This window comes from Cherax quadricarinatus, unplaced genomic scaffold (assembly GCF_038502225.1).
Source record: "Cherax quadricarinatus isolate ZL_2023a unplaced genomic scaffold, ASM3850222v1 Contig301, whole genome shotgun sequence".
In the NCBI taxonomy this organism is placed as follows: Eukaryota; Metazoa; Arthropoda; class Malacostraca; order Decapoda; family Parastacidae; genus Cherax; species Cherax quadricarinatus.
In genome coordinates this window covers 180,325-205,000 of record NW_027195327.1, presented here as the reverse complement: position 1 = coordinate 205,000, position 24,676 = coordinate 180,325, and the positions used below count along the sequence as shown (strand labels likewise).

Genomic DNA, 24,676 nt, shown 5'->3' with positions numbered 1-24,676 from the left:
TTTCCACAAAAATGACAATTTATGCATGTGGAAGCCCGTTTGTTTGACTAACCACAGACTACACACAGCTTCATAATGATTTGAATGGTTGATTTACTGTAATTCTACTAGCAACCTCTTGAATATTCTATTACTAACCTCCTCAAATGAAGCTCTAGCTATTTGTATTTCTGTTTCTAACTGTTTTTGTATATTGGACAGCTTACCGTGCACGTTCCTGATATATATTTAATGTTTGTGTTTATAAGAGCGCCTACAACCCCATCCGTTTACAGTCTGCTTTATTGTCCAACGAAACCGTTTGAAACCAGTCCAGGGTTCGGACCAGTCAAGGGTTCGGACCAGTCAAGGGTTCGGACCAGTCGATCTGATCTGATCAGTGGGTCACTTATTTAAACCATACTGGTCGGTGATTTGAGCTAACACATGAAGGATCTACTGGAAATTATCTACCCGAGTAATATGTGATTTGATTGATGCAAAAGTATAACTTGCGTGTTGAAGAGCCGGTGACTGCTGGCAACTCCTACAATGACGAACGGTCGACCTCAACCCTTGTTTATCAATCGCTGTATCTAGCTTTTCTAATTTTTTTCCGTCTCCACCACAATAAATGCTATATTATCACTATAGTTGACTGGTGCAAATTTTGGAGGAAGGATGCTTTTTCTGGAGTAATAATTGCTTCTCGTTGTGTATATTGCGACCGCTGGTAACTACAGGTTATATGAAATTCACAGTATATGTCTGGTATTTCAAGAAAAAAGAAACTAATGAAAGTCACTCCACTCCACTAAGTACCATTATAATACTGGTTAGTTGCTACTACAACACTGTATTCTGCTCTTCACTGGTATCACTAGATTATATGCGAGTACACTAGCAAGCCAGGAAGATTATTAAAAACAGCTGGCCTGTGGTAAGTTTCTGGCGACTTCTGGCACCTGCCTCTATAGGCTTATCACTTCATTTACAAATTCACCTGTTTTCAAATGACACTTTAGCCTTTATTATCTATATACTATTATCTATACTAGGGAGCCACTGTAGTATACACTATACACTGTGTATATTCAATGTTATCAGGGAGACTTTCTTTCCTCTGACACGAAAAGTTCAATTATTATTATTTTTTCACACGGGACACAGGCCTATGATTCCCCTCTGGCAGTAAACTCTGCTAGGATGTGCACACTAATTCTCCTTTTTTGACTGAGTATATAATGTTTTCCGCCCAAGATTGGTTCCAGGCGCTAGAGGGATGTATCGTATAGGATTGATGGCACAAATTAAAGTTCTAGCACGTAAGAGCGACCGTGAAAACACCAGAAAACCCGGAGCACAACGAGGCACGCTGTAGGTTCTCTACAGGTTCTGCTAACTTTGTACTACTGTTTGATATATCCATACCTCATCTTTGGTATATGTGCCACCGGGTGATTACCAACAGTTAAATCACTTTAAACTCCTTGTTACTCACCAAAAATCATCTCAGAATAATTACTCAAGCTCCAGGTAACACATATCAACCTTATTCAAAAGTTTAAATTTGTGTTAGTTCAAAATATTGAGAATATCTACTGTGGACACTAAGTCACAGAGCTCTCAGTACTAACATTAACCCAGAGGTTCAGTTGTATCAGGAGAGCTGCAACACATGACACACACAACACAAACAATGACCCAGAGCTTCAGGTGTATTAAGAGCTGCAATACATGACACACACACAACACAAACAATGGCCCAGAGCTTCCGTTGTATTAAGAGCTGCAACACATGACACACACAACACAAACAATGACCCAGAGGTTCAGTTGTATCAGGAGAGCTGCAACACATCACACACACACAACACAAACAATGGCCCAGAGGTTCAGGTGTATCAGGAGAGCTGCAACACATCACACACACACAACACAAACAATGGCCCAGAGGTTCAGGTGTATCAGGAGAGCTGCAACACATCACACACACACAACACAAACAATGGCCCAGAGGTTCAGGTGTATCAGGAGAGCTGCAACACATCACACACACACAACACAAACAATGGCCCAGAGGTTCAGGTGTATCAGGAGAGCTGCAACACATGACACACACACAACACAAACAATGACCCAGAGCTTCAGGTGTATCAGGAGAACTGCAACACATGACACACACACAACACAAACAATGACCCAGAGCTTCAGGTGTATCAGGAGAGCTGCAACACATCACACACACACAACACAAACAATGACCCAGAGCTTCAGGTGTATCAGGAGAGCTGCAACACATCACACACACACAACACAAACAATGACCCAGAGCTTCAGGTGTATCAGGAGAACTGCAACACATCACACACACACAATACAAACAATGACCCAGAGCTTCAGGTGTATCAGGAGAGCTGCAACACATCACACACACACAATACAAACAATGACCCAGAGGTTCTGGTGTATCAGGAGAGCTGCAACACATCACACTATACAAGTATCCAGTATATGTCACATTTCATATTTACATCTCAACCTGTTCAAAGACTCCATATAAATATTAAAAAAAAGCGGAGCTAACTGCCTGAAAATGCCAGAAGTTCCCCATCTGCTAACATCTTTATTTATAATGTTATAAAGAACTCATTTGATCTCTCATAAATGTTATATCCATTAACTGTGTACATTCTCCAGCTTTAATATCATCACCTTAGTTCAACCTCTCCATAGCGCAGGTCACTCAACTAATATAATTTATTTTTAAATGACCAACTCATCTCTTACAGCTTGTCTCATTTTACTTGTGATTGTAAAATATTGATCAATCTGTATTGATGCTCAATAATATTTATTATATACTAGGTCTAGGTTTAAGTAGTATAAAAGCCTTATGATTAGTCTGCCTGAAATGCATTGCATAATTAGCAACTTTCTTCTGAGCCTAAAACGTTATCAAATTATATCTGTATTTAAAAAGATAAAAATTTAAAACACCACTAATTGGAAAGTACATCTATTTTAAACATTTAAGAAAGAAAGGCTTAAATATTGCTGATGAAGTGTTTTAAAATCTATAGCATATATAATGCACAATTATTACTTTCATTACAATGACAGTGGCCTTTAGCAGTGTACCTTCACTGAGGTGTAGACAGTGCTGACGTCTGGGAAGTCTTCCTGACACTTCTGGGTCCAATCTTCAGCCTCCATCTTGTACTGATTATCTTCACTAATGGTTATGGCGATTTCTTTTGCAGTGTTGACTGTGTCGAGGCACTCCAGCCTAGTATGCAACTGCTTCTTTGTTGTTTCTCCTTCTGTTGCCATATTCACCACACGGGTATCCTCCTGTTCCAGGAGCTCTATTACTGCCTTGTTCTTCTCCACCAGTTCATGAAGTCTGTCGTGCAGTTGGTGATGCTGGGTCTTCCAGTCCCTCACCTGCCCCTGGTACTGGACCAGCTGGGATAGTGCTTCTTCACACTTAGTTATAAGGTTACTGATACTGCTCTTGTGTTCCTGTACCGAAGACCATAACTTCTTGCTGATGCCTTTTGTGCGATCTTGACAAGGCTTTGCTGACAGAGCTTCAGCTGAGGTGAGCTGTGCACCTTTAAAATCCTTTATCAAAGCCTCAATTTCGCAGTTGATTGGAAACTGTGTCACAGCTGTAGCTCTGTGCTCTGCCTTGCAAGTGGGGCAAGTTATAACTTTTTTAATTGATTCTTCAATACATTGTGAACAGAATGTGTGGCCACACGTCAGTGACCTCGGCCGTCGTTGAACTTTGTCATAATTTTCATCACAGGCTTCGCACTTAGGCCTGTTATCCTGTGAGGGGAAGCACTCATATCAGATCATACATTATATAATTTATAAGATGACTGAAGTATTTCCAGCATCATATAAAAAGAGACCTTAACAGTGAAAATAACTATTTGATATTAATTTAACAAATTATAAAACATAATGCCTAAAACCAATGTGAACCTCATAAAGCTGTGGCCCCATTTGTACACAAACTTCCTTATTATAAATGTAGAACTTTTCGGGGAAATTAGCTTAATTTTGTGCCTAGGATGTGACCTACGCCAGTCGGCTAATACCCAGGTACCTACTTACTGCTAGGTGAACAGGGCCAGCAGGTGTCTTAAAGTGTACGAATTTATTTGTTACCATTTTCCTACCATCTATTTCATATGTAAATATTTTAGGGCTGTGGTCACAGGGATGGTGAGAGTCAGATGCTACCTTATAGTCCACTAACACACATCTAGGTACATGAACTGAGAGATTAACGTACTAATTGGTAGACTTTGGCCTTAAGGAAAAACTGAGGTAGGTTTTAATCGTTAGTAAATAATATTAGAATTAATAATAAAGCCTTAAACATTATTATGTTAGGTAAACATATGAGACATATAGTGTTAGCTAGTAAATTCTTCCTTAACAGGGTAGAGATGGCTGGTTAGCAAACACATCAGCATTCTACTGGATCAGCAGTGGTGGGGATAACAACTTACAGGAGCTCCCAGCTCCCACGCTCTCTTATTAAATTCTCCCTTTGGTAGCCAGTGAAGAAACAGAGGTCTTCCCAACGGTCCTTAAGTAGAGTTTCTGTGCCAGATCCATTTATGGCATTATTTCAGTATTTATCATAACTAGCTGGGAAACAACGGGAATAGTTTAGCTTGTGGCTAGGTGCGGCCCAAGAGCCCAAACCAAGGTAAATAACAGCCAGGACTGCTGAATAATCATCCCTTGAATATTAGGCCAGAAGCTAGTAATCTTTTTGTTTACATGAATACTAATTAGAGAAACCCAAATAAATACAGGGAAACCTACAATGTTTGCCGGGATTGTTAATATCTTTTTAATGATAACAGTAACCAATCTTCTAGGCATATGTCATCCAAGAGAGAGAAGTCATATAGAAGTCACTAGCCTGGTAGAATCAGGGCATTTCTAGCCTGGGTAGACTCCACAACAAGTAAGTCCCATTACAAAGTGTATCCAAAGGGCACTTGTGAGGACAGGACAGAGAGGTCTTATATTATCTGTGTCAACAGTGATTGCCAAAGTTGGCATCTCACAAGTTCCCACATTTTATTTGGTCCTTCAAATGTGGATGTGGAGTCAGCTGGTTTAGCAGACTAATCAAGTCTTAACATAGCTAAACTCCACGATGACTTACCAGATAAATCAGGTAAGGTAGGCTAAGTTAGCTAGTATAGATGTACCCAGTGGTTTACGTAAGTTAAGCTAAGTTAGCTAATGTACTTGTTCTCAGTGATTTACACAAGTTAGGCTAAGTTAGATAATTTATCTGCACACAAAAGTTTAAGTATTTACAGTGATTCAGCAACAGGCCAGAAATAGGCTAAGATACTCTCATGTTATGTAATTATTTTCAGCGATTTTGCATGGGTTTAGAGCAGGTCGCTGCTGTCTGTCTCAACTACTGGACCACTATGACAAGGTCTTGGAATCGATAGAAGTCAAATAAAATGCAGATGTAATATATACAGACTCTGCAAAAGCCTTCGACAAGTGTGACCATGGTGTAATAACACACAAAATGCATGATAAAGGAATAGCAGGAAAAGTTGGTAGATGGATCTGTAACTTCCTGGCAAACAGAACACAAAGAGCAATAGTAAACAGAGTAAAGTCCGAGGCAGCTACGGTGAAAAGCTCTGTTCCACAAGGCACAGTACTCGCTCCCATCTTGTTGCTCATCCTCATATCCGACATAGACAAGGATGTCAGCCACAGCACCGTGTCTTCCTTTGCAGATGACACCCGAATCTGCATGACAGTGTCTTCCATTGCAGACACTGCAAGTCTCCAGGCGGACATCAACCAAATCTTTAAATGGGCTGCAGAAAACAATATGAAGTTCAATGATGAGAAATTTCGATTACTCCAATATGGAAAATGTGAGGAAATTACAACTACATCAGAGTATAAAACAAATTCCAGCCACACAATAGAGCGAAAAACTAATGTAAAAAACCTGGGAGTGATCATGTCGGAGGATCTCACCTTCAAGGACCATAACATTGTATCAATCGCATCTGCTAGAAAAATGACAGGATGGATAATGAGAACCTTCAAAACTAGGGATGCCAAGCCCATGATGACACTCTTCAGATAGCTTGTTCTTTCTTATCCACAATGTTGCTACACACTAACAGCACCTTTCAAGGCAGGTGAAATTGCTGACCTAGAAAATGAACAGAGAGCCTTCACAGTACACATAACTGAGATAAAACACCTCAATTACTGGGAACGCTGCACAGTTTTGGTCACTGTATTACAGAATGGATATAAATGTTCTGGAAAGCGTACAAAGGAGGAGGACAAAGTTTATCCCATGTATCAGAAATCTTCCCTATGAGGATAGACTGAGGACCCTGAATCTGCACTCTCTTGAAAGGTGTAGAATTAGGGAGGATATGATCGAGGTGTATAAATGGAAAACAGGAATTAATAAAGGGGATGTAAATAGCGTGCTAAATATATCTAGCATAGACAGGACTCATAGAAATGGTTTTTAAATCGGAAAAATTCAGATTCAGGAAGGATATAGGAAAGCACTGGTTTGGTAACAGAGTTGTGGATGAGCGGAACAAACTCCCAAGTACCGTCATAGAATCTAAGACGTTGTGTAGTTTTAAAAATAGGTTAGATAAATACATGAGTGGGTGAGGGTGGGTGTGAGTTTAACCTGACTAGCTTGTGCTACTAGGTCGGATGCTGTGCTCCTCCCTTAAGTGAATGTGACTGACCTGACTAGGTCAAGGCATTTGCATAAGCTGGTTGGAGAATTGGACCTGCCTCGCATGGGCTAGTAGGCCTGCTGCAGTGTTCCTTCTTTCTTATGTTCTTAAGAAGATTAATAAATTAGTTAGGAAGGATCGGCCCCTCGTGAAACCATGCTGAATATCATTAATCAAATTGTGCTTATCCAAATGGCTTCTTATAACACCAGTTATAATTGACTCTACAATTAAGGTCAGGCTTATTGGGCGGTAATTTGATGGTAATAACTTGTCCTCTGCTTTAAAAATAGGAATTACATTAGCCATCTTCCACATATCAGACACTGCATCTGTTTTAAGAGATAAATTAAAATATTAGTCAATGGTTCACAGAGTTCCATTTTGCATTCCTTAAGAACCTTGAAAGAAAGCTCATCATGACTTGGCAATTTATTTTGTTTCAGTCGGTCTACTTGTTTCATCACCATTTCACTAGTAACTTTGATATTACATAATTTATCTTCTTCAGGCCCACTGTAAAAAATAATTACTGGGATATTGTTAGTGTCCTCCTGTGTGAAAAAAAAGAGAAAATAATTATTAAAAATCGAGCACATTTCATTCTCCTTGCCAGTAAGATGCCCAGAGTCATTTTTAAGGAGACCTATCTTATCTCTAACTTTTGTTCTATAAAGCTGGAAAAAAACTTTTGGGTTAGTTTTCGAATCGCTAGCAACTTTAATTTCATAGTCCCGTTTAGCTTTTCTTATTCCTTCTTTAATGTTCCTCTTAATGTCAATATATTGATTCCTAAGATCACCCTCACCTCTTTTGAGGTTAGGGTCGTCTTAGCCTTCACCTGAGATTCTGACTGCTGCCCTCTCATGTTTACCTGGAGAGAGTTCCGGGGGTCAACGCCCCCGCGGCCCGGTATGTGACCAGGCTGGCTCCCCAACTATTTCAAGACCTACAATGAACACATGTCTGCTGCTAGCACAGTCTGCTCCTATTTTCCATTTTGCCCCAAGAGTGCTTAACTGCTGGGTTTAGCCCTGGTACTTTCTCTACGACTGAAGACACTCTTCTCAAACACTATTCTTCGCCTGCTCCGTCTTCCCTGCTCACCCAGCAGGGGTTTTATCTAGATTCCTTCGTTCGGAAAAGAGCTGGAAGTTAGACAGTCATTCGTGCATTAGTGATGGTGAGTAGACTTTGCATAACAATTTGGTAAGGAAATCTACTGGACTTTTTTTTTATTAAGTTGGTTGTGAAAGTTTGTGACTAAATTTAAAGAATTCTCCCTGTATTTTGTTGACCAGGGGATCCTCCAACACATCTCAGTTACAGCAGAGCTTTAACAGAGTAACACAGTATCCAGTTGTAGGTGAGTGTATACTTCTTTATTGCTCTCACTGGTGATGTTTGACAGTTGTAGGTGAGTATATACTTCTTTATTGCTCTCACTGGTGATGTTTGACAGTTGTAGGTGAGTATATACTTCTTTATTGCTCTCACTGGTGATGTTTGACAGTTGTAGGTGAGTGTATACTTCTTTATTGCTCTCACTGGTGATGTTTGACAGTTGTAGGTGAGTGTATACTTCTTCAATGCTCTCACTGGTGATGTTTGACAGTTGTAGGTGAGTATATACTTCTTTATTGCTCTCACTGGTGATGTTTGACAGTTGTAGGTGAGTGTATACTTCTTTATTGCTCTCACTGGTGATGTTTGACAGTTGTAGGTGAGTATATACTTCTTTATTGCTCTCACTGGTGATGTTTGACAGTTGTAGGTGAGTATATACTTCTTTATTGCTCTCACTGGTGATGTTTGACAGTTGTAGGTGAGTGTATACTTCTTTATTGCTCTCACTGGTGATGTTTGACAGTTGTAGGTGAGTATATACTTCTTTATTGCTCTCACTGGTGATGTTTGACAGTTGTAGGTGAGTGTATACTTCTTTATTGCTCTCACTGGTGATGTTTGACAGTTGAGGTGTGAGGATAATTCCATCTTATATTAATATAATTGTAGGTGTGTGGACGTGGAGTCCTTCCTTTTGGTTCATGATTAAAAAGGCACTTGAGCAAATACTGGACCATATTTATTAGACAACATTTTGGTCCTGGGACCTTGATAATTTGTAACACACAGAGATCCCAGGATCGAAATGTTTCATAATAAATAAATCCTAGTATTTGCTCACGTGCCTTTCTAAACCAATTTCTTTGTGTCAATTACCAAGGCTAATACTGTCTCTCCTGATGTACTGAACATTGTAGGTGTGTGGACTGAGATCCCACCTGTTATATCTTGTGTTCTAAGGTGTATGGAAGATTTCCCTTTTAAGTGTATTGATGTACAATCTTCTTGTCTCTGTCTTTGTTTTATTCCTCTAGCTTAAATTATATTGTTTTCTTTCACCGAATGTGAGGTCGTTGGGCTATATAAAGGGAAACAGGTTACCAGCAGTGAGGAACAGGTTGCCAGTCTTTACAAGTGGGTAGAAGTTTCCAGTAATGAAAGAAAAATCAGAGTGAAGATTGGTAAAAGAGCCAATTTGAAAGTAAGGAATGACTTCCCTGTTCAGCAGAACCATGGTACTTTATTGGTCAGTGAGAGTGAAGGTGCCACTAACTCCTCTGCTAATACAGGTAGAAATATCATTGTGGTCTGTGACTTGCAGCTAAAATATATTAACCATACAGTCTGTAACAGAGATAGGAAGAAGAGACAGGAGCTGGTGTTGGTGACATAGTCAACAGATTGGATGATATTATGTCAGATGAAAACAATAATGTGAATGACAGAAGACAGAAGCTGCTAAATAAGTATAGGACAGCTATAAATTTAATTAGGGCTATGGGAGGGGTTCAAATCATACTTAGAAAAAGATTGGTCAATGAATGGATGTCTAGGGCAATTGGTGTAAATTGCTGGCTAGACAGGTACTGCAGAGAACTTGCATCCCCATTTATTGACAACTGGGACGATTGCTATGTGAAACATATTATGGGAACAGAGGTGATAATGGTAGCCAACTATGTCGAGGGGCCCCTTGCTGAGTTGTCCAGGACTTTAAAAAGTTAAAAGATATAGGTATGGGAGTGTGTGGGAAACAAATACATTACAGTACGAAGGATGTAGGTGACATAAATTGCCAGGATACCTCAGAATGCCAATAATTTTGTCTAAAGTTTAAATTTGCCATTAGCACAACATTTTCGTTAAGAATTAGACACATGCATTATATGGGTATCTACTTTGTATACGTTTCACCATCCCGTGACTTTATCAGTACTATACAAGGACATAATCTGAAGACTGTAGAAATATATACAGAAGATAGTTGAAGACAAGGTAATCAATCCCTTAACCTAGGAGCAGGTGATGAACATGGTAATCATAAAGAATCTGAACACTGGCAGGAAGATTGGCACTTATATACTGGAGTCAGATGAGAAGCAACAGACGAAGGCAATGTTACTGGCAAGCGGGATTCCTCAGTGGAAGTTGGTCACGCACTATCAGTGACAATGTTTTCGTCTGCCACATTTCTTCAGTCTAAAGATTATGTCCATGTATTGTGCTGATAAACCCACTGGATGGCTAAACGTCTATAAAGTAGGTACCAATATATTGCACATGTGTCTAATTCTTAACGAAAATGTTGAGTTAATGGGAGATTTTAGCTTAAGACAAATTGATCGGAATAATTTTACAGGAAATCTTGAGTCCAACGACTTTACTGGTATGATCCAGAAATGTTTTTTAAAACAGTTTGTGGCAGAACCAACTAGAAGAAATAATCTGTGATCTAAATCATTCAGTTTCTATACATCATTGAATTACATTACTAACTACAACCAAGTAAATATCCCTGACTTTCGCTTGGCCATATAAAGAGGGTTGAAAAATTACCTGGTTGGGGTGAACTAGTCTGACCTGACTTATCATTATCCTGCTGGTAAGGTAGGTGAACTAGTCTGACCTGACTTGTCATTATCCTGCTGGTCAGGTAGGTGAACTAGTCTGACCTAATTGGTCATTATCCTTTGGGTCAGGTAGGTGAACTAGTTTGACCTGACTGGTCATTATCCTGTGGGTCATGTAGGTGAACTAGTTTGACCTGACTGGTCATTTACCTTTGGGTCAGGGAGGTGAACTAATTTGACCTAATTGGTCATTATCCTGTAAGTCAGGTAGGTGAACTAGTTTGACCTGACTGGTCATTTTTCTGTGGGTTAGGTAGGTGAACTAGTCTGACCTGACTGGTCATTATCCTGTGGGTTAGGTAGGTGAACTAATCTGACCTGACTGGTCATTATCCTCTTGGTTAAGTAGGTGAACTAGTCTGACCTGACTGGTCATTATCCTCTGGGTCAGGTAGGTGAACTAGTTTGACCTGACTAGTCATTATCCTGTGGGTCAGGTAGGTGAACTAGTCTGATCTGACAGGTCATTATCCTGTGGGTCAGGTAGGTGAACTAGTTTGACCTGGCTAGTCATTGTCCTGTGGGTCAGGTAGGTGAACTAGTTTGACCTGACTGGTCATTATCCTATAAGTCAGGTAGGTGAACTAGTCTGATCTCACTGGTCATTATCCTGTGGGTTAGGTAGGTGAACTAGTCTGACCTGACTGGTCATTATCCTGTGGGTTAGGTATCTGAACTAGTCTGACCTGACTGGTGATTATCCTGTGGGTTAGGTAGGTGAACTAGTCTGACCTGACTTGTCATTATCCTGTGTGTCAGGTAGGTGGTGACGGTTACCAATAAGACATTTTTTCAGAGTATAGTTGAAGCTGCCCAGGCTACTTATGTTCAAAATAAGGAAATTAGATCAAACAAAAAATGAGGCAGGCAGGTCCAAGTCTCCCACCAGCTTAAGCCAATGCCCCAACCTATTCAGGTCAGGTCACATTCACTTAAGGAAGGAACATGGCAGCTGACCAAGTAGCACTAGCTAGTCAGGTTCAACTCACACCCACCCACACCCACTGATGTGTTTATGTGTTATGCAGGGTTCTGCATGACATTGTAATGTATATACAATACCTGGAGTTTACCTGGAGAGAGTTCCGGGGGTCAACGCCCCCGCGGCCCGGTCTGTGACCAGGGAGTCATAATAGTAGGAATGTTATAATTGTTAAGCATAATTTTATAATTCATAAGGTGCTTTTAGGGGTACTGTAAAGTAGGTTAAACTATAATTATAAAGAAATCCTGCTAGGTATTTATTTTCCAACTGTGTTCGGGTACGCGGGGTAAGCGTGGCTTGGGGCAGTCACGTAGAGTCAGCATGGTGTGGAGGCTGGCGTCGGAGATACTGTGTATTTAAGCTAAGTTTGTAGTTGTTTACTCCATTTGTTTAGCTAACTCAAGCCATAGGCTCTTCTATGGTTTCCCTGTATGTTCAGCTAGGCTCTGACATGGTCAGGGTGCTGTGGGATGAGCGAGGAGAGTGTTATGGTTACTGGACTGGACAGCCGCCTGCTTGTGCCCGCTATGTGGGCGTTTAGGATAGAAGATACATGAAGGTGTTTTCTAGAGTGTGTATGTAGTGTTAGGTTGAATAAATAGATATATTTTCATAACTAGGATTTTTGCGTAACCCTCGGTTAATTAACCAACCCATTGAAGTAACAAATACTGGTTTAGCGCTTTCTGTTTTGACTGGGATAGCCCTGGCTGGCCAAGTTTATGCCTGAGATGTGTGTAACTTTTACCTAGGCCCCAGCTATCCCACATTTCCTGCGTAACATGGGGGCCTGTATATGGAAGAATTATCAAATTTTATGTGGTAATTCAAGTTTGCAACCTGGAAAGTCAATAATCATTGTTTACTGGGTTGGTCAGAGGAACCATTCACTATAACACTCACACTAAAATAATAATTTACCTTTGTTTGTAATATTGCTGGTTTTTAGAGTGTTATCATTAATTAATACCCTGTGAATAATTTACCTTTCTGTGCCATATTGTTGATTTTTAGGGTGTTATTAATACCTGATAGTTTGTGCATAATTTACCCTTGCAGGTACAATCTTGCTGAGTTTTAGGGTGGGTTTTGAATACCTAATTTTCTAGGAATAATTTTCCTTTTCAGGTGCAATAGCTCCATTTTTCTGCCAGAGTTTTCTTGTTGTGTGCAATCCTGTTTAATCACTCCTTGTTAATATACTATTTCAGTATATGTACTTTGCTATGTGCTTTATTATTTTATATCAGTAAGTTCTGTGGCTGATAGCAAGATTTGGTGCTATTATTTCCCAAAATGGCTGACACTAGTGAAAATTCTGGGAATGACATGCATTTGGAAGGTGACATTGAATCAAATTTCCATGATAGGGACCTGGATAAGGAAGTACAACTTGTATGAATGAAATTAGCCCTAGTTGCGGAAGAAAAGGGGAATACATTTTTGCTAATTTTACTGTAAAAAACCTTAAGACACCTATAACAATCGGTGCCATTTACCGGATACCTCACACAAACATCCCAAATTTCAGTGAGAAATTAAAGTCACTAATAACAAACAGACAAATGAATAAGCACCACCTTCTCTTAGCTGGAGACTTCAACATCAACCTTGGCTTACTAGATGATCAGCCTGTAACTGATTTCATCAACAATATGAACAACACACTTCTCATACCAACAATAACTAAACCAACCAGGCTCACTGAGACAAGTGCAACCATAATAGACCACATATGGACCAATATACTAGCCCCCCTTAAATCAGGGATAATCACAGATAGCACTACAGACCACTACCCTACCTTCCTCCTGACAAACATTAGTAAACCACCACTTGAATACAACAAAGTCTCATTTAGACTCCATGACGAGGCCTCAGTAAGGAAGTTCACAGCTGAACTAGAGACTGTTGATTGGCCTACAGAATTCTCCAAGGCCAACGGTATTGATGACTGGACAGACATCTTTCTTAACAAATTACTTAGACTATACAACAAACATTGTCCTATAAAAACAAAACAGATCACAAACAAACGGCTTGGTTGCCCATGGCTAACCAGCACCATTCTGAAATCCATAGACAAGAAACACCAATATGAAAAGCAATATAGACAGGGCTTAATACACAAAGATACTCTTAAACACTATTCATCAGCTCTCACCAAAGTAAAAAAAAAAAAGCCAAACAACTATACTACTCCAGTAGATTCACAGACACTAGAGGAGATATAAAAAAGACCTGGAAAACACTCTCTCAGATTCTAGGGACCCACAAACTGAGAAAAACCAAGAATATTGTCCTAACTAAACCTAATGAAACACCACTACATCCCACTGACACAGCAATCAAGATAAACGACTTCTTCTCAAACATAGGATCTAATCTCGCCAGTAAAATCCCACATACCAATGCCCATGCCGGGGACTACCTAGATGGAAATTTCCCTAATTCCTTCTCTCTTGCACCAACTGAGCCCACGGAAGTCATTGGGATCATAAAGTCACTTAAAAATAACTCGGGGAATCTGTCTCATGTCCCACCATTACTGTACAAGCGAGCGGCCCATGTCCTTTCGCATGCTATTTCATTACTTTTTAACAAGTCAATAGAGACTAGCACCTTCCCGAAACTACTCAAGATGGCAAGGGTTACACCAATACATAAAGGTGGTGACCCCACAGACTTAAACAACTATAGGCCAATATCTAACTTACCATTGCTATCCAAAATCTTTGAGAAACTCGTGTACAAGAGACTGTATTCATTTATAACGGCTCAAAACATACTCAACCCCTGCCAGTTTGGATTCAGGAAAAATAAAAGCACTAATGATGCAATCATAAAAATGCTAGATCTGCTTTACACAGCATTGGAAAATAAGGAATATCCACTAGGAATTTTTATTGACCTAAGAAAAGCTTTTGACACAGTAAACCACCAAATCCTACTCCACAAACTTGACCACTACGGTATAAGAGGCCATGCGCTTGCTTATTTCAAATCTTACATTACTAATAGGTATCAGTACGTCACCATTAAAGACACAGCATCAGCAACACGGCCACTTGATACTGGAGTTCTGCAGGGAAGTGTCCTTGGTCCCCTGCTCTTCCTCATATACATCAATGACCTTCCAAATGTATCCCAACACCTGAAACCCATTCTCTTTGCTGATGACACGACTTATGTCATCTCTCACCCTAATCTTGCCACCCTCAACACCAATGTGAATGAGGAGCTGATTAAAATATCGACTTGGATGACAGCCAATAAACTTACGCTTAACACTGACAAAACTTACTATATTATGTTTGGTAGCAGAGCAGGAGATGCACAAATTAACATTAAGATTGACAACACTCTAATTACCAGAAATAATGGGGGAAAATTCCTAGGCTTATACCTTGACAACAACCTGAATTTCAGCACCCATATCCAGCATATAGCCAAAAAAGTATCCAAAACGGTTGGGATCCTCTCCAAGATACGATACTACGTGCCGCAAAATGCCCTTCTCACACTATACCACTCACTTATTTATCCATACCTCACCTATGCTATTTGTGCTTGGGGATCAACTGCAGCAACACACCTAAAGCCAATAATAACCCAACAAAAAGCTGCAGTAAGAATAATCACTAAATCCCATCCCTGGCAGCACACCCCCCCCACTCTTCAAAGATCTAAACTTACTCCCAGTTCAGTACATCCACACTTACTACTGTGCAATCTATATCTACAGGGCCTTAAACTCTAATATCAACCTTGACCTAAAACGCTTTCTTGATAGTTGTGACAGAACCCACAGGCATAACACCAGAAACAAACATCTCTACGACATTCCCCGTGTCCGACTAAACCTTTACAAAAATTCAATGTATGTCAAAGGCCCTAAAATCTGGAATACCCTACCTGAGAACTCTAGAACTGCAGACACATTCATCACCTTCAAAACTACCATTAGAAAACATCTTATCTCCCTGATACACCCCGTCAACTAACTACACGAATACCACCTGGTGGTTCACACTTACACTCGCTCACTCATTTGACCATAAACAGAAATATTAATCTCAGTCTTAAAATAATGAATCCTGTGATACTCCAATAATGAAACTATATACTGTGCCAAAACAAAAGCATTCACATTGGTAAACTCATAAACTAGTATTTAGTCACTTAGCCATAATACCAACTTACCTCATAATTTGTAATATTTTACAATTAAGAATAAAACTAAGTATGCCCGAAATGCCTAGCCATGCTAAGCGTTCTAGTGGTACACTCTGTAATCACAATTTTACTACATGTAAACCAAACAATAACCAAATTTCTGTAAACCAAACAATAACCAAATTTCTGTAAACTCAGCATTGTAATCCTTATAGAGAATAAACTTTGAATTTGAATTTGAATTTGAAGTTACGGATTGAATATACAAAGATCCAGGAACAGAGAGCCTTAGAGGAGCTTAGGGCTCAAGAAAGAGCTAAAGAGAGACAGCTTGCTTCTCACCCAGACACAGACACGAGGGTAGATGTTTTTCATTTGGATAAAGCCATAAAATTTGTGCCCAAATTTCTAGAGAAAGATCCAGATCAATTTTTCTGTTATTTGAAAGTACGGCCAAATCCCAAGTTTGGCCGGAAAAGGAATTGGCAATATTAATGAGAACCCAATTAGTTAGTAAAGGGTTACAGGCCGTTAGTTCTTTAGAGGGACCGGCTTTTTCTGATTATCATAAACTAAAACAGGTAGTTTTACTGGCTTATCAAATGTTGCTGGAAAGGTACTGGCAGAAGTTTAGAGGACTAAAGTTCCAGTCAGGGCAGTCTTTGGTGGAATATGGTAAGGAGATGTCACTTCTAAATAGGTGGTGTCGCTCAAAGGGGGTGGTAGGCAATTATGAAGGTGTAATTACCTTAATTTTGTTAGAGGATCTTTTGAGAAATGTTCCTCCTGACCTTAAGGCATATCTTGAGGAGAAGGATCTTGATGATTTTAATAATGCTTTAAGAACATAAGAACATAAGAACATAAGAATGTAGGAACACTGCAGAAGGCCTACTGGCCCATACGAGGCAGGTCCTTATCAAAACGACATCTACCTAAAGCTACTCAAGAAATAACTCCCGTACCCCTTGACACCAATCAAACCCAGCCCCTCCCACTCATATATTTGTCCAGTCTCTTCTTAAAGCTACCCAAGGTCCTAACCTCTATCACCCCACTGGGAAGACTGTTCCACGCATCTACAACTCTGTTAGAAAACCAGTACTTACCTATGTCCTTTCTAAATCTAAATTTATCCAACTTAAATCCATTATTCCTGGTTCTTACCTGGTTCGACACCCTCAGTACTTTATTAATGTCTCCCTTGTTTATGCCCGTCATCCACTTATACACTTCTATGATATCTCCCCTCATTCTACGCCTCTCCAGAGAGTGGAGATTTAAGTCTTTAAGTCTATCTTCATACGGGAGGTTCCTTACACAGTAAATCATTTTAGTCATTCTTCTCTGTATGTTCTCTAATGAGTCTATATCCATCCTGTAGTAAGGGGACCAAAAACTGAGCAGCATAATCTAAATGAGGCCTCACTAGTGATGTATAGAGCTGTAAAATAACTTTTGGACTTCTGTTACCTATACTTCTTGAGATAAATCCAAGTAATCTGTTGGCCTTGTTGCACACACTGAGGCACTGCTGTCTTGGCTTTAGATTTCTGCTTACCATGACTCCCAAGTCTTTTTCACATTCTGTATGACCAAGCTCTACTTCACCTAGATTATAGCTTCGAGGGTTATTTTCATTACCAAGGGCAAGTACCTTACACTTATCCACATTAAACTTCATCTGCCATTTTTCAGGCCAAGACATTAATTTGTTCAAATCGTCCTGGAGTTCATTGATATCCTCCTCAGAGTGAATTATACGGCCTATCTTTGTATCATCAGCAAATTTACTCATGTCACTAGTAATCCCTTCATCAAGGTCATTAATGTAAATTATGAACAGGAGAGGGCCTAAAACTGATCCTTGTGGAATGCCACTAGTGACTAATCCCCATTCAGATTTCACTCCATTAATTGTAACTCTGACTTGATCACTTTTATGTTCAGCGAGTCTCACATGTCCGCAGTCTAGTACCTCAGTATGTTAATATTGCATATTTGTAGTACCAAAAGACCGTGATTGTATGGTGGTCATTCCCCAGGTATCATTTTGCCCGTTGCCTCAGACCTTAGTGTGGGATTTATTTTCTTTCTTATTCCTTTTGTCTAGTGGTGTCCGTAGGGACCCCGCTAGCAGAGTGAGACCTATGGTCTGGGGGTGGGGGTGTTATGCAGGGTTCTGCATGACATTGTAATGTATATACAGTAGAGAAGGGTGTCATAATAGTAGGAATGTTATAATTGTTAAGCATAATTTTATAATTCATAAGGTGCTTTTAGGGGTACTGTAAAGTAGGTTAAACTATAATTATAAAGAAATCCTGCTAGGGATTTATTTTCCAACTGTGTTTGGGTATGCGGGGTCAGCATGGTGTGGAGGCTGGCTTCGGAGATGCTGTGTATTTAAGCTAAGTTTGTAGTTGTGTACTCCTTTTGTTTAGCTAACTCAAGCCATAGGCTCTTCTATGGTTTACCTGTATGTTCACCTAGGCTCTGAAATGGTCAGGGTGCCATGGGAGGAGTTTACCTGGAGTTTACCAGGAGAGAGTTCGGGGGGTCAACACCCCCGTGGCCCGGTTTGTGACCAGGCCTCTTGGTGGATCAGAGCCTGATCAACCAGGCTGTTACTGCTGGCTGCACGCAATCCAACGTACAAGCCACAGCCCGGCTGGTCAGGTACCGACTTTAGGTGCTTGTCCAGTGCCAGTTTGAAGACTGCCAGGGGTCTATTTGTAATCCCCCTTATGAATGCTAGGAGGCAGTTGAACAGTCTCGGGCCCCTGACACTTATTGTATTGTCTCTTAACGTGCTAGTGACACCCCTGCTATTCATTGGGGGATGTTGCATCGTCTGCCAAGTCTTTTGCTTTCGTTGTGAGTGATTTTCGTATCCAAGTTCAGTACTAGTCCCTCTAGGATTTTCCAGGTTTACATAATCATGTATCTCTCTCACCTGCATTCCAGGGAATATAGGTTCAGGAACTTTAAGCGCTCCCAGTAATTGAGGTGTTTCATCTCCGTTATGCATGCTGTGAAGGTTCTGTGTACATTTTCTAGGTCAGCAATTTCACCTGCCTTGAAAGGTGCTGTTAGTGTGCAGCAATATTCCAGCCTAGATAGAACAAGCGACCTGAAGAGTGCCATCATGAACTTGGCATCCCTAGTTTTGAAGGTTCTCATTATCCATCCTGTCATTTTTCTAGCAGCTGCAATTGATATAATGTTATGGTCCTTGAAGGTGAGATCTTCTGACATGATCACTCCCAGGTCTTTGACGTTTGTTTTTCGCTCTATTTTGTGGCCAGAATTTGTTTTGTACTCTGATGAAGTTTTGATTTCCTCGTGTCTACCATATCGGAGTAATTGAAATTTCTCATCGTTGAACTTCATATTGCTTTCTGCAGCCCATTGAAAGATTTGGTTGATGTCCACCTGGAGCCTTGCTGTGTCTGCAATGGAAGACACTGTCATGCAGATTTGGGTGTCATCTGCAAAGGAAGACACGGTGCTGTGGCTTACATCCTTGTCTATGTCAGATATGAGGATGAGCAACAAGATGGGAGCGAGTACTGTGCCTTGTGGAACAGAGCTTTTCACCGTAGCTGCCTTGGACTTTACTCTGTTGACTACTACTCTTTGTGTTCCGTTTGTGAGGAAATTATAGATCCATCTACCAACTTTTCCTGCTATTCCTTTAGCACGCATTTTGTGCGCTATTACGCCATGGTCACCCTTGTCGAAGGCTTTTGCAAAGTCTGTATATATTACATCTGCATTCTTTTTGTCTTCTAGTGCATCTAGGACCTTGTCGTTGTGGTCCAATAGTTGAGACAGAAAAAGATAGGAAATAAGAAATAGGGTTTGTATTGGAGCAGTGATGACCTGTCGCTGACTAGGCAAGTGTTATGGTTACTGGACCGCCAGCCGCCTGCTTCTTGTGCCCGCTATATGGGCGTTTAGGATAGAAGATACATGAAGGTGATTTCTAGTGTGTATATAGTGTTATGTAAATAGATATATTTTCCTAACTAGGATTTTTACCTAACCCTCGGTTACCCAACCCACTGAAGTAACAAATACTGGTTTAGCGCTTTCTGTTTTGACTGGGACAGACCTGGGTGGCCTGTTTATGTTTGAGATGTGTATGTAACTTTTACCTTTGCCCGTAGACAAGGCTCTCGCCCCCAGCTATCCCACATTTCTGCATAACAATATCTAACCTAATTTTAAACTACATAACGTTTTAGCCTCTATCACTGTACTTGGGAGATTATTCCACTCATTCACAGCTATTACCAAACCAGTGCTATCCTATATACTTCCTGAATCTGAGTTTTTTTCAACTCAAATCCATTGCTGCGAGTCCTGTCTAGGCTAGATAATTTTAGCACGCTATTTACATCCCTTTTATTTATTCCTGTCTTCCATTTATACACCTCAGCCTTGGCCAATGAAGAACTGTTCTCAAGGGATATAAAGGAATGTAAAAGGAATCTAGCAAATCATTGGTTAGTCTTTTCAACATGTCACTACTACATGCATACTGCCAGATAAGTGGAAAAATGGCAAATTTCATACCTGTCTGCAAAGCAGGAGACAGATCTTTAGCTTCGAATTATAGATCATTTAGCCTAACATAAATTGTGGGAAAATTGATGGAATCAATAACTGCCGAGGCTATCCAATGAGGCTGATCGATTAATCTTAGGTTTTATGAACGGGTGTTTGAGCTTTACAAATTTACTATTTTTTTCACTAATGGTTTTAACAGAGTCGCACATCACAGATTGTTGAGGAAAGTAAAGGTTCACGGAATAGGAGAATTTGTTCCTGTATAGAGCGTGGTTGATAGATAGGCAATATAGGGATCCATTCATAAGAAGAAATCAGAATGGGTACTCGTCGAAAGCAGAGTTCCACATGGAAAAGTGTTGAGCCTTTTGTTCACAATATAGATAAACAACATCTTCAGAACCTTTGAACTCGCAACCTTCACCAAAGTGAATGTTGTGATGAGATCATTGGCCAGAGTTATTCTGATTTATCCCTTAATTGTTTCGAGTAATAAATGTCTTAATCTTTCTCAGGTGGACTTTGTTTAGTCTCATCAGGAGACAGCGAGCTCTGAGTGGAACTTAATTGACAGCTCCAATGAGTTTGTGTTAATTGCTGACATGTTGTTTAAGCAAGAAACAAGGACAGGGGTAAGAACCTTTGAATCGTTCATTCGATACATTGAGAGACAGTGTTTACAGTGTCCCATAACCTTTCAGTTCTGAAACATTTTATACATAGTAAAACGTATAATAAAATCAAGGATCATTACTTTTGGTATAGAATGACTTTTGATGTGAGGAATTACTGTAAATCTTGTCACATTTGCAAATTAGCTTCTGAGAAGGGAAGAACCTGACGTGTTCCTATGAAGAAGTCCCAATCTTTACTGTCAATATGAATATGGATATAGTTGGTTCTTTGTCTCCTCCTTCAGAGGGACACATATCAAAACCATGACTGATTACATTTTTCCCGAAGATGTGCCACTTAAGAATACCATTTCTATAGCTGTGATTGAAGCTTCATTGTCAATATTTCCCATAGTAGGAATCTTTTGTGAAATTTGACAGTTCAAGAAACCTAGTTTACATCAAATCTAATTAACCATTATATCATCTCATAGGTGTTAAACTATTTTCATAACGTCTTGCCGCCCTGCTTGTAACGGAACAACTGAATCAAAACATGCTATCCTTAAATAATTTCTTAAGTGTATAAACTAAAACCATCTGCATGACAGATTTGTCATGCGCTCTGTTAGCTATGAGAGACACCTGGTGATTCTTTAGGATTTTCACTTTTTCAGTCCCTGTATGGACGTAAAGCTGAAGGCCCTTAATATATCCATAACCAAATTTGGTTGATAAATTCTTAGTAAAAAGATTATGCGTTTTGATGACTAATTCGCTACATCTACATCGCCTGACGTCACACTGACGTAGTAAGAGTCTACTTGCCACCATCCACCACAGACTCCTACCCTCCAAGATTAGAGATTTCGTTCGGATTTTTAACCCCGGAGGGTTAGCCACCCAGGATAACCCAAGAAAGTCAGTGCGTCATCGAGGACTGTCTAACTTATTTCCATTGTGGTCCTTAATCTTGTCCCCCAGGATGCGACCCACACCAGTCGACTAACACCCAGGTACCTATTTGCTGCTAGGTGAACAGGACAACAGGTGTAAGGAAACGTGTCGGAATGTTTCCACCCGCCGGGAATCGAACTCTTATATTACTAACAGACCCTCAAAGCTTACTGCCTCTCCTTACCTCAGTGCCCTACTTGCCGTGCGTACACCCATGACGCTGATCCCATCCCTTCCCAATACCCGATCCCCAATGATTCTGACTCCACTCTTAATCCAGTCCCTATCCCAAATGCTCTTCACCCCACCTATTACCCACTTTCTATCCCCAATTCTCTTGACACCACCCCTTGCCCACTCACTATCCCCAATTCTCTTGACACCACCCTTCGTTCACTCACTATCCCCAGTTCTCTTGACACCACCCCTCGCCCACTCACTATCCCCAATTCTCTTGACACAACCCCTTGCCCACTAACTATCCCCAATTCTCTTGACACCACCCCTTGCAAACTCATTACCCCCAATTCTCTTGACACCACCCCTTGCCCACACACTAACCCCAATTCTCTTGACACCACCCCTTGCCCACACACTAACCCCAATTCTCTTGACACTACCCCTCGCTCACTCACTATACCCAAATCTCTTGACACCACCCCTCACCCGCTAACTAACCCCAATTCTCTTAACACTACCACTCGCTCACTCACTATCACCAATTCTCTTGACACCACCCCTTGCTCACTCACTATACCCAATTATCTTGATACCACCCATCGCTCACTCACTCCCCCTAATTCTCTTGACACAATCCCTCGCTCGCTCACTATCCCCATTTCTCTTCACACCACCCCTCTCCCACTAACTATCTCCAATTCTCTTGACACAATCCCTCGCCAACTCACTATCCCAAATTCTCTTGATACCACCCTCTGCCCACTCACTATCCCCAATTTGCTTGATACCACCACTGGCCCACTCACTATCACCAATTCTCTTGACACCAACCATTGCTCACTCACTATCCCCAATTCTCTTGATACCACCCCTCGCCCACTCACTATCCCCAATTCTTTTGACACCACCCCTTGTTCACTCACTATCCCCATTTCTCTTGACACCACCCCTTGCCCACTCACTCTCCCCTGTTCTCTTGATACCACCCATCGTTCACTCACTATCCCCATTTCTCTTGACACCAACCTTTGCCCACTCACTATCTTCAATTTTCTTGACACCACCCATTGCCCACTCACTATCCCCAATTCTCTTGACACCACCACTCGCACACTCACTATCCCCAATTCTCTTGACACCACCCCTCACCTGCTCACTATCCCCAATTCTCTTGATACTGCCTCTCGCCCACTCACTATCCCCAGTTGTCTTGACACCACATTTCGCCCACTCACTATACAAAATTTACTTGACACAACCAATCGCCCACTAACTATTCCCATTTCTCTTGACACCACCCCTCGCCCACTCACTATCCCCAGTTCTCATGATACCACCCATCACCCACTCACTATCCCCAATTCTCTTGACACTACCCCTCGCTCACTCACTATCCCTAATTCTCTTGATACCACCCCTTGCTCACTCACTATCCCCATTTCTCTTGACACCACCCATCGCCCACTCACTATCCCCAATTCTCTTGACACCATCCCACGCTCGCTCACTATCCCCAAATCTCTTCATATCACCCCTTGGCCACTCAGTATCCCCAATTCTCTTGACACCACGTCTTGCCCACTCACTCTCCCCAATTCTCTTGATACCACCCCTAGCCCACCAACTATCCCCAATTCTCTTGATACCAACCTCGCCCACTCACTATCCCAATTTCTCTTGACACCACCCCTCGCTCAATCACTATCCCCAATTCTCTTGAAACCAACCCTCGCTCACTCACTATCCCCAATTCTCTTGATACCACCCCTCGCTCTCTCGCTACCCCCAATTCTCTTGATACCACCCCTTGCTCACTCACTATCCCCAATTCTCTTGACACCAGCCCTCGCCACTCACTGTGCCCAATTCTCTTGACTCCACCCCTCGACCACTCACTATCCCCAATTCTCTTGACACCACCCCTTGCACACTCACTATCCCCAAATCTCTTGATACCACCATTCGCTCACTCACTGTCCCCATTTCTTTTGACACCACCCCTCGCTCACTTACTATCCCCAGTTCTCTTGATACCACCCCTCACTCTCTCACTACCCCCAATTCTCTTGACACCACCCATCACCCACTCACTATCCCCAATTCTCTTGACACCACCCCTTGCACACTCACTATCCCCAAATCTCTTGATACCACCATTCGCTCACTCACTGTCCCCATTTCTTTTGACACCACCCCTTGCTCACTCACTATCCCTAATTCTCTTGATACCACCCCTCGCTCACTCACTATCCCCGTTTCTCTTGACACCACTCATCACCCACTCACTATCCCCAATTCTCTTGACACCATCCCACGCTCACTCACTATCCCCAAATCTCTTCATATCACCCCTTGGCCACTCAGTATCCCCAATTCTCTTGACACCAGCCCTCGCCACTCACTGTACCCAATTTTCTTGACTCCACCCCTCGACCACTCACTATC

General features: G+C 41.1%; 1 protein-coding gene across 1 annotated transcript in view; it reads right to left on the bottom strand.

Annotated features, from left to right (window-relative positions):
- Positions 1-24,676, bottom strand: part of LOC128698404 (uncharacterized) — a 77,822-nt gene that overhangs the window by 1,317 nt on the left and 51,829 nt on the right. The window contains exon 3 of the mRNA XM_070080307.1: positions 1-3,816. This exon is cut by the window's left edge and continues 1,317 nt beyond it. Coding sequence (XP_069936408.1) covers positions 3,109-3,816 — 708 coding nt within the window. The 3' untranslated portion in view covers positions 1-3,108. The remainder of the gene's footprint in view (positions 3,817-24,676) is intronic.